Source organism: Cataglyphis hispanica, chromosome 5 (genome assembly GCF_021464435.1).
Source record: "Cataglyphis hispanica isolate Lineage 1 chromosome 5, ULB_Chis1_1.0, whole genome shotgun sequence".
Classification (NCBI taxonomy): domain Eukaryota; kingdom Metazoa; phylum Arthropoda; class Insecta; order Hymenoptera; family Formicidae; genus Cataglyphis; species Cataglyphis hispanica.
Window position 1 is genome coordinate 8,016,697 of NC_065958.1, and position 18,368 is coordinate 8,035,064.

At 35.6% G+C, this 18,368-nt stretch overlaps 1 protein-coding gene across 10 annotated transcripts in view; it reads left to right on the plus strand.

Annotated features, from left to right (window-relative positions):
- LOC126849941 (dystrophin-like) overlaps positions 1 to 18,368 on the plus strand; it is a 392,976-nt gene that overhangs the window by 334,262 nt on the left and 40,346 nt on the right. For 8 of the 10 annotated variants that reach the window (XM_050592380.1, XM_050592379.1, XM_050592374.1 and 5 more), the window contains one exon: positions 3,378 to 3,544. In XM_050592380.1, the coding sequence (XP_050448337.1) occupies positions 3,378 to 3,544 (167 nt within the window). Of the gene's footprint in view, positions 1 to 1,230; positions 1,375 to 3,377; positions 3,545 to 18,368 lie in introns of those variants that run through there. The other 2 variants (XM_050592384.1, XM_050592375.1) reach the window with 2 other exon arrangements.

Genomic DNA, 18,368 nt, shown 5'->3' on the forward strand with positions numbered 1-18,368 from the left:
CCGCGGTGATTGTCATTCATCGTATCTCTTGTAATATCCGACGTAAGATCCCGGTATAACCGCAACCGATGGAGCTTCGCTCTGCGTGGAGGACGGATTTGATCCCAATAACGCGGCGGCGGCTCCTGCGAGCGGGCAACTCCGGACAGCGGCCGCGCGCGGTTTCGCTCATTCCATAGGAAGTCACGTTTCGCGAAACGTGCCCTGCATCTGCTGCCCGGCCGCGCCGCGCAACGCCCATAAATTTCTGGTAGAATAACATCGCGCCGTAAGGCCGGATTATATAATTCCGACGTTGAATTCGTCGGCGCGAATTATTCGGAACCTTGTTCGCGGTTGCCGATCGAAGCGGAACTAGAACTTTGGATTCTTACTGGTGGAATTCTTATCAGCATGAAAGATGGATCGATTTTATAGTTATTTTATATCTCTACTAAATGTAGTGAGTCTCTCGAAATGTAATGAAGCAATTAAATTGTCGTGCTTATATCTAATAATTAAATTAATTGTGATTGATATATACATTTCTTCGACACATTTCTTATCAAAATCAATGAGAATCCGTTTGGTTTTAGAAAAATATAAAACGTTTGATAAATTTCCTATATATTTGGGGTTCTATATTTTACGACATTATTACATCTACAGTTACGTCCGCGAATTGAAATCGATCATACATCTTCTCAGAACTCCTTCTTAGAATCATCGATCAAACGGAAATAGTTGACCTAGAATAGTTTTGTTTCTTCTTAATTGCAATTGTCGTAGCTAAGAATATGTGCGGTGAAATTTTCTATTATTATCAGAATTTGTGTCAAAAAGAATCTTCAATTAAAATAATTAAAAAATAATGAAAAAAATAGATCAAGAATATTGTAAAAGAAAAATTCATACTTTATTAATACTTTTTTAATGCTTTATATCCACGGAGAAAAAGTCAATTTTTTAATCGCTTTTTAATTCAAATATTAACAGAAATACTTACAGAAAATAAATTTTGGCACTGAATAAATCAAAGAAATTAGTGACAATATATGCTCTCTAACACATTGTACTAATTATTTACTAAACAATTAAATAATTATATAAATAAATTAGTTGTATTATTATGAATTATAATTATAATACATTTTAAAAATGAGATGAAAACTTTGCATTTTTTAAATATGAAATTTTTGACACTCATGTTACTCGATAACAGCCGTAGGATTTATATTCCACTGTTTAAAGAGTCGATATTTTCATCACCCACTTCCTATACTTAAATCTGGACGCAATGGCGAAGGAAGAGAGAATTAGCGTGACTTCGGGGATGTGGATTAAAATGAGGTCGAGAAAGACGAAGTCAGCGAACAGGAACTAGATAAACTAGTGGCGTACGTGTTCGGAAAGTAGAGCTTCAACTGTTGAATAGATAGCTTAGTAATGAAGAGCACGGTCTCTTAAATCAATTCGTCCTACGACCTATTTTCTGAAACTGTTTTCTTTTTTTTTTTTTTCGTTTGTTTGATTCGCCTTGTTGATTCCTGTGATCGCGCTCCATTTTTTCGCACTTCTCCTTTAGAGAATGGAAGCTGCGACTTCATTCTATCTGTCGCGTTCTACAAGGGAGATCAATACGTGATAGCATGAGGAAATTTTAGGTTGCGCGCATTTCTTATCGCGAATATCTCAAATCATGGAGCTGTGCGATAAAAAGTATTTCTTTTTTATTTTTGCAGCAAATTTTCCTATTTTTTGTTTTAAAAGACAGTATAACTTGTAAGAAGCTGTTATATATAATATTTTTACTTTACGTGAATGAAAAAATTTATCTAAAAAAGATGGACGAGAGAGAAATTATGAAGCACGATTAAAAAGATTTTATAGTTTTTCAGAGTTTATAAGAAGTTTATATAAAATACATATATTTTTCTTGCTTACAATGCGTTCATATTTCGTATCGTACTGAAATAATAACTGCTAATTATTATAAATGCTCACGAAAGTTACACGGTCGTAAGCCTGCAGGTGCAAAATACACACATAATCATCGCAACAAACTACTCTCATTTTCCGCGCACGGCAAACATGCGCCGAGCTTTTCCGCGAGTTGTTACCCATTAGCCGTTACCTAGATTGATCGTTCAATCTCACGTGACCCGGAAGATAATCGCGGCCATGCCTGATGTCCTGTCCCGAGCAAATCGTTTTCCCCCCCATCTTTTAATATCATCGGTGAGCCTTTATCGCGGGATTTACTGCCGAACATATCTCCCTGGAAACTCGTAAAAATGCCGAGATGGGCGCCCACCGAGTCGCAAGAAGCCTTCTTTATTTTTCGCCAAACTGGGAAACGCGCGTAACGAAGCGTAGAGAGATGGCCGAAACTCGGGTTAGCTATCCGAGCCTATCGCCAGGAATTAATTGTCCTATGAATCACGCATCGTATCATGCAGCGGACAGTTTTTATGTGCATGTTTAGCATTGATAACGCCGAAGCCGCGTACCTCCTATATATGCGCCTGCTCGTTGGCTTCCTATCTACCGCGTGTTATGTTGATTTATGTTCGCGATGTTACCCAGCTGGTCTTCGCTACGATTCATCCCGCGCATCCGCGTTTAATCGTCCAACCACACGTCGAATTTATCGAGCGATAGGAAGCGCTGAGGAATCAGCAAGGAGATATTTGTATTTTTGCGCGATTTCTATCGGTTCAGATTTTTTTTTTTTTTTTCACGAATACGCGCTAACAAAGCACAGAATCGTGTCTAGTTAATCCTATTATATTCATTACTTATTATCTCATAAATAAATATTATTTTTTTTAATATATAAAATATAATCTGGGGATACATTAAAGTAATAGAATATATTAAATATATTGAAATAATAATAAAATAATATTTTAAGAGGTTTTCACTATTTTTCTAACAAATATTGTGCATAGAAGCCTCAATATTTTTCTATATTTGCGAGATAACAAAAGCATAGATAACTAAACTAAAAAATAAACAAGTGTTTATACAACTAAACTGGCAATTTATTGTTTGATTATTATATCACGACGTTTCGACCATATGGTGTTGGTCCTTATCAAGTGAAAGTTATAATTAAAAAGTAGAAAGAGAAAAATCGAAATGTCAAACTGACATTGTGTCAACCACTATGTTTGGAATACTGAAATCGACTGTGGTTAGTCGATCGTCGTGATATAATAATCAAACAATAAATCGCCAGTTTGGTCGTATAAACACTTGTTTATTAATTTATTTACTGGCGACATTTTTAAAATTAAACATATTAAACTAAAAAACTAGAAAACTAGAATTGTGCAGATTTGCCCGAGAAAACGGTGTTTAACGGTGTTTATTCTCTATTTGCTTTTTCTATATAGCAGGCAGAGAATTGGACGGCGATTCCCGAGGATACAGAAGCGCCGAGGAGCAGGCGCGCGAATTGACACGGAGCATTCGCCGCGAAGTGAATAAACTTTCGGAGCAGTGGAACGCTTTAATCGAACGTAGCGATGCGTGGAAGCGGAAACTCGACGACACCTCTAACGTGAGTACCTTACTCCATTCTTACTTACATTGAAAACCGCTTATGTTCGAAATGCTATTCCCTGATATGAATACCAATTTTTTGTTATCCTTTGCAAAAATAAATCCCGCGCGAATTGGTCCCTGACATCGGGTATATTCAGATGAAAAAGCTATTTCGAGGGAACGATCCGGACTTTTCGTCTTTTCGCGAGAAATTATTTCTTCCCTCGAGTGTGTGGAGACAGAACTGTATAAATTGCAAAATTACGCGAATAATTCTACATGGCTTTTAGAATTATTGAGGTTGAGAAATATATTGATGAACGAACACGAATATCGATATTTTAGAATCATATAAATAAAGCTGCGATTACCGATGACATAGGTTTATATGCATACGGACATTGCAATTTAAAGAAAAGATAAATGGTTGATTGTGAACGAAGATTTATCGATGAACTTTGCTACACAATTTTCATTAATTGAACGTGTAGCGAATGATTGTCAAAGATAAAATTTATTATTAGTATATTAATTGACACATATGATATATGCTCGATGAGCAGATAAGAGCGATAATGTTTGCGGACTAAGAGTTTTGCAAGAATTAATTGATATATTTTGTTGTTGGGCATAATGTGGAAACTTAAATGAAGCGCGAAACTTGAAGTTTCCTTGCGGCTGCAAGCAAATGCGAAAACTTTGATTTATATTCTTCCCCTGTGCCGCGATATTATGATAGATCGAGATAAGTCCATATAATATTAAGTGCTATCGAAAGTAAGTTTAAAATCAACTTTTATGCAAAAGAAACTTAAATAAGAGTTCTTTTATGTTTATTTTATGCGAATATATTTTCTCTTTTATAAGAAAAAGTTCAAATAATTTATATATATATATTTATAGAAAATGCGATAAAGTAGTAGTAAATGATACAAATTTTTCATATTTCTTGAATATCGATTTTTTAATGACAATCGATAAAAAGAAGTTAGACCGATTTATTTCGTCACTTTACATCAAATATATATATATATATATATATATATATATATATATATATATATATATATAAACGCAATACTTCAAAATTGCGACTCTTACCTGGTAGTTTCATATCTCTTCTTATGTTTTCCACACGAACGGTTTTAGATGTAATTAAATTCTATATAAAATGAAAGATATCCACTATCTATCCTCTTGTGTCGAGATGTATCGATAATGTCTGATGGACCATGTATGATGACCGTGAGAAATACGGAGTATTTGGTCTTAACAAGAATTTTACAAGAGGCCAGTGACGACATCGTTACGGGACTCAATTTTTCCATCGTATCGCTTTATGATTGCCATTGCAATCTTCTCTATGAGAGGTCCCATTTGTCGGAACGACTTTGCTCTTTAGAGGGAGAGCAGCCGGACCATTTATTGGCGAGTACCGAGAAAAGACGTTGGGAAACGAGCTGCTTCGTAGCAAAGGCGATCCTTAGATGCTCTCTGGCCAATCGACGCTCGTGTCGCGTCTAATGCCACCGAAATCTCGAGCTTCACGTCTTTTTCGATATCGGAAATAGTTCTCATTTCCTGAACGCTCATTTAATCGGGGCTCTACTTTGTATCGCCTGTACGTCACTTGTGCCTGATAAGGAACGTAATATAATCATCCTATAAAATTAGGGAGGTACATCTTCCGTTATTAAGGGAAATGCAGAGGCTATCATCATTTTTACAAAAGAACGCCTATATAGACATATATAGTATACACGCGCATGAATTTCTCAGAAATCTCAATTTAATTTCGAGTCGAATATCGGAGTAGCAATAAATTTTTAATTATAATTGAAAATAGAATTTTCTGAGCATGGCTTTTAATTAAATAAGAGAGAATCTTATTGTTTATATTCTCAAAATCTCTCTCTCTCTCTCTCTCTCAGTAGATTTTATTTCTTTAGACTTTTAATTTTAAAAGTCTACCAAGATATCACGTAACAATGAATATTAATCCTTCTACATATTAAAAGAAGACACATATGTTTTATAAAAGAAAAAAAGAACAGTGAAAGGATTAAAGCGCTATTTAACATCGAAGATTCTAGAGTTGCGCAAAAGTGACACGATTAAATATTCAGCGAGGAAAATTCGTCGACCGACTTCATCAAAGAATGCGCTGCTCAAGTTTAATGCAAACCTTGGCAAAAGCACCATCTCGTGTATACGTGCTTGAGCGAAAAGAGCTTCGCTCCGGAACGGCCTTCTTCCGTCGTAGGAAGACCGTTTATAAGCATCGCGAAGCGAAGAAGTGAGAGGGATCCGATGTTCCTCATCCGAGGGAGAAGGTGGAGAATTTATTATCAGGCGACACTATGCGACGGTATGTATTCGCGATGCATCAATAATCGTATTCGATTCATCGCTCTCAGGTGCTTAGGTGCAGGCATCGATCGGCCTATCCGCGTCAAGCATAAACCGCGCTTTCAGGATGCTCGCGCGCCTCCACGCTTGTATTCACGTCGTTGTCGAGGTTTAATGCATCCTTTCCGTGGATGGAATCGCGTTGACTTGCCCGCGAGACGATCCCCGTCTCCCTTCGTCGCACTTGCTTTTCTTCTTTTTCGCGCGACATCACACCCTTCGCGGTCTCATAAGCGGTTTTACGTTTTGCATCTCGTTCGCGTGAAAGAACGATACTTGAACGCGATTGAATATTCCACACGGCTGCGCTCAGAAGATGAAGCTTAGCTTTTTCAAAATAGTCACGAAATTTTTATTTCCGGAATTTTTTTTACGAAAATAATTTTTTTAAAAAAACTTTTAATTTTACCCTGATTGTATTTTTGCTTCTGTGAAATTAACATATGTGCTTAATACGTATATAAAGATATTTTATATACAGATTTTATGAAAGAACTGATCATGATTTTATTCAGAAAATTATCCAGTTCAATTACATTTAGTTTAATTTTTTTAATTAAAATTGAATCTATATCACTCGGTTTCGATGTAGTTATTCTATTATGACATTTCATCGGCAGTAGCATTGATTTTTTGAATTTTTTTAAGAGGAAAACAATCTACATTGTAACGTCGACACACGAAATATCCGCGAAGGAGACGAGATGCCAGTGGTAGTGTGATTTGGAGCGCGACGCATACGCGTGCCAATCAAACGGAATTCACGATACGTGCACGCAATATCGTCTGCATCACGCACACGACGTAGCACACTGATCGCATGGTAGTTCGCGTACATCGATAATACAGAATAATTCGACGATGATGCCGGTCGATCCTCATTTGATCGCTTGTTATTGGCGAATCAGCTGATTATCGGCCGTATTCGCGGGAAGAACCGTGCGCCGATTCGCAATAAAACAACGGATAATTGATAATCTTGATTTGGATGGAAGCGCGCGGAAGGTACGCTAATTAAAAAATTTTATCGGCTACACGAGATACACGTCGAGTGTGATGTAATTAAATCGTAATAGACGGCTAAACGACGTGGTGAGTTGCTAATACAAATTGTGGAGTATTAATTGACTTTATGCGACATTAATAATAGTTAAAGTCAATTTATTAGTCAATTACGTTACCAGGAAATATCTTTCATATGCTCTGAATATGTGCCAACAATTGGGATATTTTTTTGATTATTAGTATTAATAATTAAATTGTTGTTATAATAAGTTTTTTTATCTATCTTAAAAATAAATTTTATTTCAGAAAATTATACACTCTGACAAGACTTAATCGTTAAAATATTAAATGTAGTTCAAAAATAATACAAGATATAATTGAAGGATGCCTAAATTTGCCAATGAAAATTTCTATATATGTATGCATCAAAATACATTAAATTAATTAGAGTATAAATTTTTATAGTACAAATAGTTAAAAAAATAATTGTGAAATTGATTAAAAACATTTCTATCTCGCGAAATATGTATCATACAATAAAATTGCATACTTTTCCACTTTTTTGTATAATTGACCGTATTTTTAGCCGAGATTTAACGAGTTCGATGAAGAAGATAATAATTTCTTTTCAACGAGCTCTAATGTCGATCCGCCAGGTATCCATTTTAATATAATTTGCGTGGTCCATTGATTATAAGAAGGAAGAACAGCTTGCGCCCTTTGGAGTGGATAGTTAATTCAGCTTATCTCTGGTTTATATTCCGATATTTAATAATACGTCTATATTTTATTAACTTATCACAACTTTTGTAAGATATCTGTTTTTATAATTTACGACAATCTTAGCGAAGAGTTTTTAATAAAAAAAAAATTATCATTTTTATGTAATTTTATTTCACTTGAATGCACTGCTTAAGCATCAATAAATTTATCATAATCATTTCTTTCATAGGATTGAAATTTGTTGACTTTTACATCTATTTGTCTAATTTAATAAAACATTATATATATATATATATAATATCTTAATTTCTTCGTTATTGAGTCGTTGCTTACCTAAAACTTTAATTTAATGGCTATTAATCTTAAAGAATTCATTTCGTTGCAAATTATACCTGAACGCGGTAGTCTAGAGATTCTCCGATCACTTTCAATGCCCGACGAAGCTTAATTGCAAGATGCATATTCATCAATCGATTTATTTATTCTTGTTACGAATTGGAGTAACAAGCAAGTTTCTTAATTTCCTATTCGATCTGCGCGCGCGCCGCGTCGATAAAATCCTCACGATTAAGTAAATAAACTTCAAAGACGTTCGGGAATGACGCGGCGACGTCACTTTTTTTGATCGTTGTTGTTTGGTTTAAGATGTTCTCGCAATGCCAGCGAATGATATTAATAATTGATATAGCGAGTTTGTCGCTCGAAATTAAACGGATCGGTCGAAAGCGTCAGACGTTTTGAATAAATAGAGAAATATTTGCGGTAGTATCTGTCAATTAAAAGTGCATCAAGTTAACGGTTATGTGACCGATACGATATACCCGGAAGATCAAAGTTTCCGCGCAATCAAAAGAGTCTGTATCACGAATGCATAATTCATGAGCGAAACACAATTTAACTTTTAAATTCCACGTTTTCTCGCCGCAATTCCCTCTCTCCCTTTCTCCCATCCGATCTGCCCTTCGTCGCGCTTTAATTATCGGCTATCTAGTAATTACGGACGACACCTTCTTTTTGGTCGCTGATATCGGAATTTGTCCAGGCCTTTATATATTAATTTGACTCCCTATCGCAGTATGCCTCGTCCAAAATTATCCCTGACAATGCAAACGAGATGAAGCGAAATGTTTCTCGCATATTTTCTTATGAATCTTTGTCGTGCACGTTATTCGAAAGTTCTTTAATATAGATAAATAAATTATGACTTGCCACTATAATTCTTCAACTATCAAAACAAATATTGACATGTATTAAAAAGTCTTTCCTTAGGATTGATGGGCACGCATCATTTATTACGAGCAGAGAAATTTTATCCGCCGAATAAAGTGAAGCAAAAAATATTCTTTTAAACCATAAAACTGTTGGATATTATTTCGTGTAAATAATTTGCGACAAACATCTATCATGAAGAAATTTCGAACAGTATTTACCAGTAGCGTGTGAAAAGCAAACTTTATATATTTAATCGTTTCTCGCTAGAAAATTGCTCGTGAAAAATAAATAAAGCAATAACGCTCTCGTTTTCGCGTGTTAACTGATCAGGGCAAAGTGGAGTGGAGTGGAGTGCACTCTCTGTAAGAGGAGAGCGGGCCGGCGGATGGTTGCAATCGCGAGATATCCCGATTTAAGCTCGAAATTAAGCCGAATCGAGCAATTCGAGTCGTCCGTACCGAGGAATTCTCCTCCATAAGTTAGGTATGCAAAGGAGGAAGCAAGGTAGGCAAGAGGAAGCCTGGCCAAGGCCCAATCAGGGAATATAGCCGACGATGGTTGTGTGCACGTGGCGGTACGAACTGACGTATACATGCACGGCGTACAAGCGTAACATCGCGTCCATAGGCATAAAACGCACTTAGGTGGGTCGCATGAATGAATGAATGAATGAATGAGTGAGTGAGTGCACACACGTGTCCGGGCGAGCTGCGAGAATTCAAACACCATCTTTCGAATTATATAGCCGCGTTATCGGATTATCTTCGGAATTATTCCGGATAGCGCGTTGAGAAAGGACATGGCAATCTGCGTTTCGTTCGAAATACTCAGCGTCGCGTGCGAGCTCACACTCATCTCTCTTCGTCGAACTAGAGAGTCTGAGATTGATTGTGCAGTGCCGAGGTTATTCTCGAGTGTTAGAATGAGTGTTAGATTAGATTAGACTGTATTTATGTCTCTTCATAAAAGAAATGCTTGTCGGATTGCTTACAGTTTATATTGGAATGAAAAATGAATGATAATTCTTATCAAATCTTTTTATTTAACGAAAAAAAATATATTTTATTTAATTTTATATAGTTCAAGAATGAAATAATGTGCATACATTAATTACAGCGAAAATATATTGCCCTTTTGGCTTTTAATAAATGCTCCGGTTGCACGGGTTCAGGTATGTTCAGGAACATCTTTATAGAAATTTAATGTCTCTGTACATGTCGAGAAACCAAGATATAGAATCTCTGTCGCAATTACTGCAATAATGGCAAAAACTTGTTTTAAGCTGGTTAATAATTGATCAACCATGTTATGTAGAAACGTATAAGCAAAAAGATATATATATATATATATATATATATATATATATATATAGATGTATGTTAAATATACATTTTCCGGAGCGAAACGATAGCATTTCCGGCGATGTTAATACGCTCGGCCATTTGCATCGGGCTGTCAATCCATTTAATGACTAGAGTACTTAATCAGTCAGTTAGCGGCAGTTCACTAGTTTTTATTAATTAGTTAATTACAAAGCAAGTTTGTAGTCAGCGAAATATAATACTGTAGAAGTGTCTGTATATATTTATAAGTAGAATGATAGATCGACGATATGCCTTAAAACCGGATATAGATATTCTGAGTTATTATGTATGTCATCTAAGACACAGCTGTTCAACGACTTTGCTCGTACGTCGGCTTATTAATGATTTCGAAATTGCGTCAGCCGATAATCTCTCGACAATCTCTTTCTTATTTGCGACGAAAGGAAGTTTGGAAAAAAATAATTTCCGTTAAATATCTTAATATCTTGATAATTCATGTGCGTCCTGTACGCAGTATAATTTATGAATTGCTGCTAGTTTTATTGTTAAGGTAATATGTGTCATGTATCTCTGACAGCATGAACAGAATGGTAGAAATCATTGAAGAAATAATGATAAAAGATCTATGCACATTTGTTATGGAATTATTGATCATGAGTATCGACAAATTTTCACTCTTGTATGAGTATTGACCGAGTATTTTTCTTTATTTCTTTTTAATTGAAAAATTAAAATTTTAGAAATTAAAAAATTAGAATTAAAATTTTATGCCATCCCATCAAAATTTAGCAATACAATTTAATATTGATTGACATAAGAATGATACAAGTGAATTTAGTATATCTGATCATCGGCTTATTATAACGTCTACTGTCGCGGAGTATCCCGACGATGGAAAAGGCCAAAGTAATTTGAATTAAAAATACGACCGGAAGCTGCTGTTTGTCTGGACCCGTTTCGTCCTCAAGTTCAACGACGCATTAAATTCAACTCGCGACGCGACGTCCAAATTTACGCGACTCGCGTTTCAAGTTCAACGCACCCGTGCGTCGCGACGCTCACGCATCTTTCTATATAATTTCGTGCAAACAACACTATATAGTAGACATAATAAGAGCGTCACACTCATTCCCTTATAATTGGATAAAGCGAATTCTAAATCTTTATTAAAAATTTTCACGATTATGAATAAAACGCAACGTCATGTATTCTCAAAAATGGTTAAAACAAAAAATAAGCAAGCTTACGAAAAAATTTAATAAATTTTTTAATTTAAATCCTATAATTAGAAATTCGTCTTTGATTTGTACGATATATTTGAAACATAGCTACGTTAAAATCGATACTGCTAGAAAGAATAATTATTATCATTTATATAATAGAAATTAAATTTCTGTATCTGTCTGCATTACACAGAAAGGAAAAATTAATTATTTTGAAAAATTCATTAATTAAAATCATTAATCATTATTCCATTTGGCGCTTTTATTTTCACCATTTATCTTCATCATTTTAATAAATAAAAGCTGTGATAAGGAAATTTAAATTTTCGAATTTATTCCCATAAACATTTCAAGAAAATTTTATAAAACAATGCACTGCACACAATACTCATTAAACGTTATAAAAAATTTAAACGCGAATATCGATAACAAAATAATAAAAAAATCGTGTCAATATACTTTAATATACTTTAATTTAGCAATAAAAGTTTCACAGATATTGGCAAAGATTTCACAAGTTAATATAAAAGTCTATCACAAGATATAAAGATGAGGTATATAGGAGCGCGGAAAATGAACGATGGCTCGATCGCGAAAATCTGGGCGGAAACTACGGCAACACGGTGCTCCGTAGACGCTGTAATATCGCATTGTAACGTTACGCGCTCTCCGGCTCTCCTGCATTAAACATGAGCTATATATATTGGTATTGTGTGCTGTGTACATAGAGCTGGGCTAAATTTACATTATGTTTATGTGGCTAGTAATTGAACAGGACGTGTCAGAGTTGACATGCGAGAGCGGCGGCTACGCGGCTGCGCGACTAGGCCCCATGAGACTCGAAAACAAGGCCTCGTCGTCGTCGTCGTCGTCGTCATCATCGTCGCCGTGCCGTTAAACAATTTTATCGAAAATATTGCGCACAACCATGAACGCTTCATGACAAAAATCAAATTACGGCCATACAACGAAGATCGAATTACGAGATTGATGGATATCGGAGAAGCTAAATGCGGCATTGTTTTGCTTATATTAATAACATCGTCGCTTAAAAAAAAAAATGTGACAGCGATTTCTCTGGCCATTGTTGAATTCACAAATTTAATTACTATAAAATTCAATTTATCTTTTAAGCGCGAGATGTATGGTGTTTTCTAATAAATGCGAATCGGACATACATCGGTTTTTCATACGCATAATTTCATTGTTGTAATGTTGTTTCGCCATATCTGCTGGAAGACGAGTTTTGATTTTAAAATTTTCACGACTAAATATGATAAATTAAATGATTAAATATATTAACAAATATTTAAAAAAAAAAAGACACTCATCTCATGCATTTCCGCCTCATTATAATATCTAAAAGCATGTCGAGACAAAATGAAAGCATTTGAAGCATACAAAAGAAATTTTTACAAATTGCTATTATATACAACGATGTATATACGTCACGACTTGTTTGCAAAGTTAAAAGTTCACGAGAAGGACAGTTTGTAAAAGCAATTTTGCAAGTATAAAAGGATCATAACTCACCACAGTTCAGACAAATACATTAAGATACACGTGGGACATCCTACTTGAGTATTAATGTCATGGTTTACGAATTGCAAAGGAGAGGAAAAGAACGTAATGCGCTTAATAAATAAAGCTCTATAATTGAATTTATTACAATCTTATTTATTATTAAATATTTTATAAAAAGCACGCTTAAAGCGATTTCCTCTCGCCATTTTCGCGTCATTAATACGAATTGAAGGTTTTTTATAAACAGGAAGCTTCATGTGGTTGGTCTTCTTTAAAAAGTAATTATCGGTCAATAATTGGTGATAAAAAGTAAAATAAATTGAATCGATAATGATTCTTCTCATCACAATTTAACGCATAGGAAAAATGCAAATTATACGCTTCTTGTGCATGTTCAAGTTGGATTTATCCAAATGACTATATCTGATTTAAAGATGAGTTCGGGTATACAAGTTTACTGAGGACGTGTAATACTTCAAACTCGAGCCACATCACGTTTCTCTCCTGCTTGCTTTCATCCCCTACGTTCTACCATGGTAGAATAATCTCATGTTCGACATGCAGCCGCAATTTGTACTCGCGAGTATCGATTTGTAATTACGCACGAATGTCACTATCATTCGAGCTACTTAGCGGACAATAACGCATTAATAGTCGATCAAATAAATTAATCCTCTTAAACGATCATGCGTATTTATCGCTCCAATCCGTGAGGCTAAAATGCGGAAAATGATGGCGGTAAACGCTTCTTCATTAAAGCTTATACGAACATATACGTACACGTACGTATGATAAACGAATGTAATAAATAAATAACGGATTAGTTTTAGCGATAGATAGAGCGTTACCGTCCCGGTACACTCACACCGATGTATATAAAATAAATTGCGTGTGATAAATGAACAGTCGGTTAATATTAAACTTTACCACGCGATCGCTGAATCATATTTATAATTGACGAGTCTGGCCGTTACTCATCCCCGTTTGGTTTATCCATGCATACACACGTGTATATTCATGCGTACTCGTTATACAGCTCTCGCGATAACGCGCGGATCAACAGCGAATAATTTTGATGCGGAAAAAAAAAAAATAAGTACAAGATATCAGCGAGAATGGGAAGAGAATAATAAAATAATTCCTTACCGAACGATTGTGATGCTCGTGTATAACATAGCGTCAATCGATTCGCCTGGAATAAGTCAATTAGCAGGTAATTGAAACCATGTTACCTGAGACATAGCTTCATTGCGCCTGATCAAAGTCACGATAAATCATTTAATTATTCATCAATTAGTCAATAGACTTGCGTTACGTCTATATAGCTTTTACACGCGTAACATGCATAAATTTATAATATTAATAATTTAATGTAATAATTAAAAGATTTGTAAACAAATGTTTAATTTTTTTTTTGTTTGTTGAAAATAACGATTCATCAATTTAAAAAATTCATACAGCTTCAAAGCGAACTGCCTGACGAAGAAGGGAAAATACTGGACCGACTTGGGATAATCACAGATTCATGCTTACCGACCAACCCGGTATATCGGCGTCTGTCCGTGATCGATCCAACGATTTCGTTGCAAACCTGCACGAAGGGCCTTCAGCTTCCCTTTTGACCGGCGTGAGAAAGAGAGGGAGAGAAGAGACTTTTCTCTCTCTCTCTCTCTCTCTCTCTCTCTCTCTCTGTCTTTTCCGCTACACGTTTGTTCCATTATTCCCACCCTTCCCATCTTTCTCTTCTTTTCCCCTCCCGGCGCTCGTTACGTCCCCACGATTTGGTAGCAGCCGGCCCTATACACGGACCCACCGATGCGACGCGCGCTCAGTCAACAGTCGGCGTTTCGCGCAAAGTGCGAGTGCGCGCGCGCTCACGCACATATTCACGCACGCGTGAACGCGGATAAAGCGGGCCGCGCGGGATGGCGGAGTGAGGATGTGATTGCTCGCTGCTCCTGGAGATTCATCGCGATTCTCGCGCCGTGTGTGGGCGGCCGGCGGCAGAAGGGAAAAGGGCGCGCTGGGAGGGGAGGGGTGGGGAGGGGAAGTGCCGCGATCGGTGATTCGAGATATGGCAGAAATAGAGAGTCGTGCGAAACGACTGCGACGCAGTCGGATCGGAGCGTTCTGCTGAGATTATTCTGCGGGGAAATCGAGGGATCGCTACTTAATAATTGTCGTGAGAATCTATTCGATTCTATTTCCGCAGGAACGACGAGAAACGACGCACGCTGGCGGCGGGATCGTGTCGTATCGAATATTTAGTGAAATTTGTAAGAAGTTGAAAGTGCACAGTACGATCAATTTGGCAATGGATTGAATTGATGGTATATCTTACATTAGTTTACTTCCAATTTCAAAAGGACAAAAAGAATTTTTACGACAAAAATTTTTACACAAAAGAATTTTTTAATGATAACGGAGCAAAGTAATGGAGTTGTAATAACAAAGAAAAAAAAAAACTCTAAATCCAAATTTTTATTTAGTCATCGAAAACAGTGACGATATTTTGATATTTGTTCTTTTTATAGCTAGGCCCGTTTTAATATTCTTTTTGGCAAAGATAGATAAATTAAATTTATTAAGAAATTAAACATTAGAAATAATATTAGAATAAAAGTATGAATATCAAAAAATATACAATAGCATTAGGTTCAAAAAAAAAAAAAAAAAAAAAAAAAAAAAAATAGTAATATTTGATATATGTTGTTTTTGCACGTGTGAAACTTGCACTAATTAAAATGATGATAAGAAGAATGCTGCTCTACTGTGCACGAACGCACGATGAATAAGCAGATGAAATTGGCCGAGGAAACGACTGGTTTGGCCACGAGGGTCCTCCGGTTTTTACCATCTCTCTCGCGCTTCCCTCTTCTTTCAATTTACATCCTGCATCACGAATCAAAGGGCCCCTTTGGCTTGCTCCATTTTTTATTGCGCGCCAAAAGAAAGACTGCTTTTGTCGGAAGTGATTGAAATACGTGGGATTAAGATAGATGTTTCGATGAATTAATCATTTGTATAACTAATAGAGAACCTTTCTTATCACGATGTTTGATATCAATATTTCAAAAATCGCAGAGAAAAACATTGCAATATCAATTTATTATCAACGGCGTCTCTTACCGAACACACTATATATGTATAATATATACATATATATAGAACTACATATACCTCGGTGATACATAGAAGTAGCAATTTATAGATCGTAATTTACGGCTACTTGGCGTTTAAAGCTGCGCTTGAGGATCAAAAGTTTCAAGGCTTCGAGCACTTAAGAGTTTCCTCCTTCTCCCGAAGGAGAACCACCTCCTTTGAGATATTTGTCGAACGTTCGAATGCACTTGACGAAATGGATCTCTTTACAGGTCGTAAACGTCGCCGTGGTCGCCATTCTTTCCTCAAGTTTGCCCATAATACTTGAATTCCTCTTTAATGGAAGAATGACCATCTCTCTTGAGATGTCAACGATCCGATGTCGTCAATATCCAATTGACGCTCATGTCATCAGGATAATTCTATACGTTTGAACTTTCATCGATTATTATTTATTAATCAATATTTGTTATTTATTTTTTAACAGTAATTAGGAAATTTTGTACTTTAACGAAAACAAAAAGCAAGAAGGAAATTTTATTTATTTTATAGTCACGATTAGACTAATTATATCTTCGCAAATCTTTTTAAATCTTGTCATTGTCAATGAAATTCTCAAACTTGACACGGTGTAACGATATTTATCTTACGATGCAACATACAAATCATGATATGCAAAACAACTTTGAGCCGCGCGGACTTTGCAATAAATAGGGCATCGTATCCCCGGGAGGATTTTAATGCATACGTAATTTAAACGCGCATCATACCGAGGCCCGTGCGGTCCATGGACAGGACAGTTTTCTGTCGTGTATGGCTGATATGTCTCCGCATGCAGTCGCGAGAAATCCAGTTTTCGCAATAAACTCTCGCTGCACATTCGTGCGTCGTGTTGCGTTACCTGCTTCTTTTCTCGCATAAATGGCAATTTTTTTGCTGCTATTACAACAATCCTGGCTCATTTCTGCTTATTTAATCTCATTTATCATTTCATCTTTCTGATAAGCAAATGACAAATTCAGAACATGGCCCAATTCGTCCGTGAGAAGATCTCTCGGATAAGATTTTTTGTTGAAAAAATACGCAACAGTATCGGCCGAATTAAAAATTTGCAACGATTTATACAACAAACGTATGTCGATAGATTGTTGTCTTTTCATCGCCCAAGAAGCAATTAGCAGAATAAATCGTTTTACGCAAAAAAATTATCATGAACATTATTTCTGTAATTAATTGAGATATCCTTGTATAGATTTCGTAGATTGGGGTGGCCTGTTACATTATTAGCGTTCATAATCGATTTATTTTATGCATATGAACGTTTCGCCACGATGTTTCACGCGCATAAATTTCTGCGAATATTTCTCTTCATATTATTAAAAATTAAAAGTAAAATAAATCTTAGAATCGCACAACTGGTATCTTCTTTTCGGAACATAACATATGTAAAGTTGCCGCTAAATTCGAGTTACTGAACATATGATTCTCAGTATATTCTTCCCGGCATAAAAGAATAAATAGAATTGCTATGAGTGTGCCGGATGAAGCGTGAAAAAATAAGCGGCTAAAAAGATGACGTTAGTCTCTTAACTGAAGCATAACATTTTTTTATTATTCACGGAGTAAAAGCGTTCTGTATATCTTTTGCTACAAATAATAAAAGCGTTTACATTTTTTACATTTTACTCGTTATTCTATATAACAAGACACGAGAATATCAATCTCAATATTATTGTAAGTATTAAAATAATTTATATCGTTAGAAATATATACGACAGAAATTATATTTCATGAACAAGATAATTCGATATAATTACTTTATTTTATTTTTGCACTTTTAATTAATGCTTTTAATTTTAACGCTATTAATTAAAACTTTTAATTTAATTTTGCAATTTTAATTAATTATATATTTCTAAACAATATATATATATTAATACAGTAATGTAAATTCGAAATAATACTTATATAAAGCGCGAATTATTATAAAAATTTTGACTTTTTTTTTTAATTAAATCGTAACATATGCTATGTCATGATTTCAAAAAAGACTCAAAATTCGTCACATATAATTTATTTTTCTTGTAGTGTTCCTCTAGTCTTTGGAAGCACTCAAGCTTAAGCTGTTGGTCAAGCATGTAGCCTCTTGAGAATGCATTCAACATGACTATTTCCCCGCTGCATCTCCTTGTGCGTTCACCACGAGAGCCGCGGGAGCTTGACAACTGAATCGTTTGACCTATTTCTTTCTCGCGTGGTTTCGCAATGCATCTTTAGTATAACGGCCTTTTATACGCTTCGTATTGCTCTAACATAT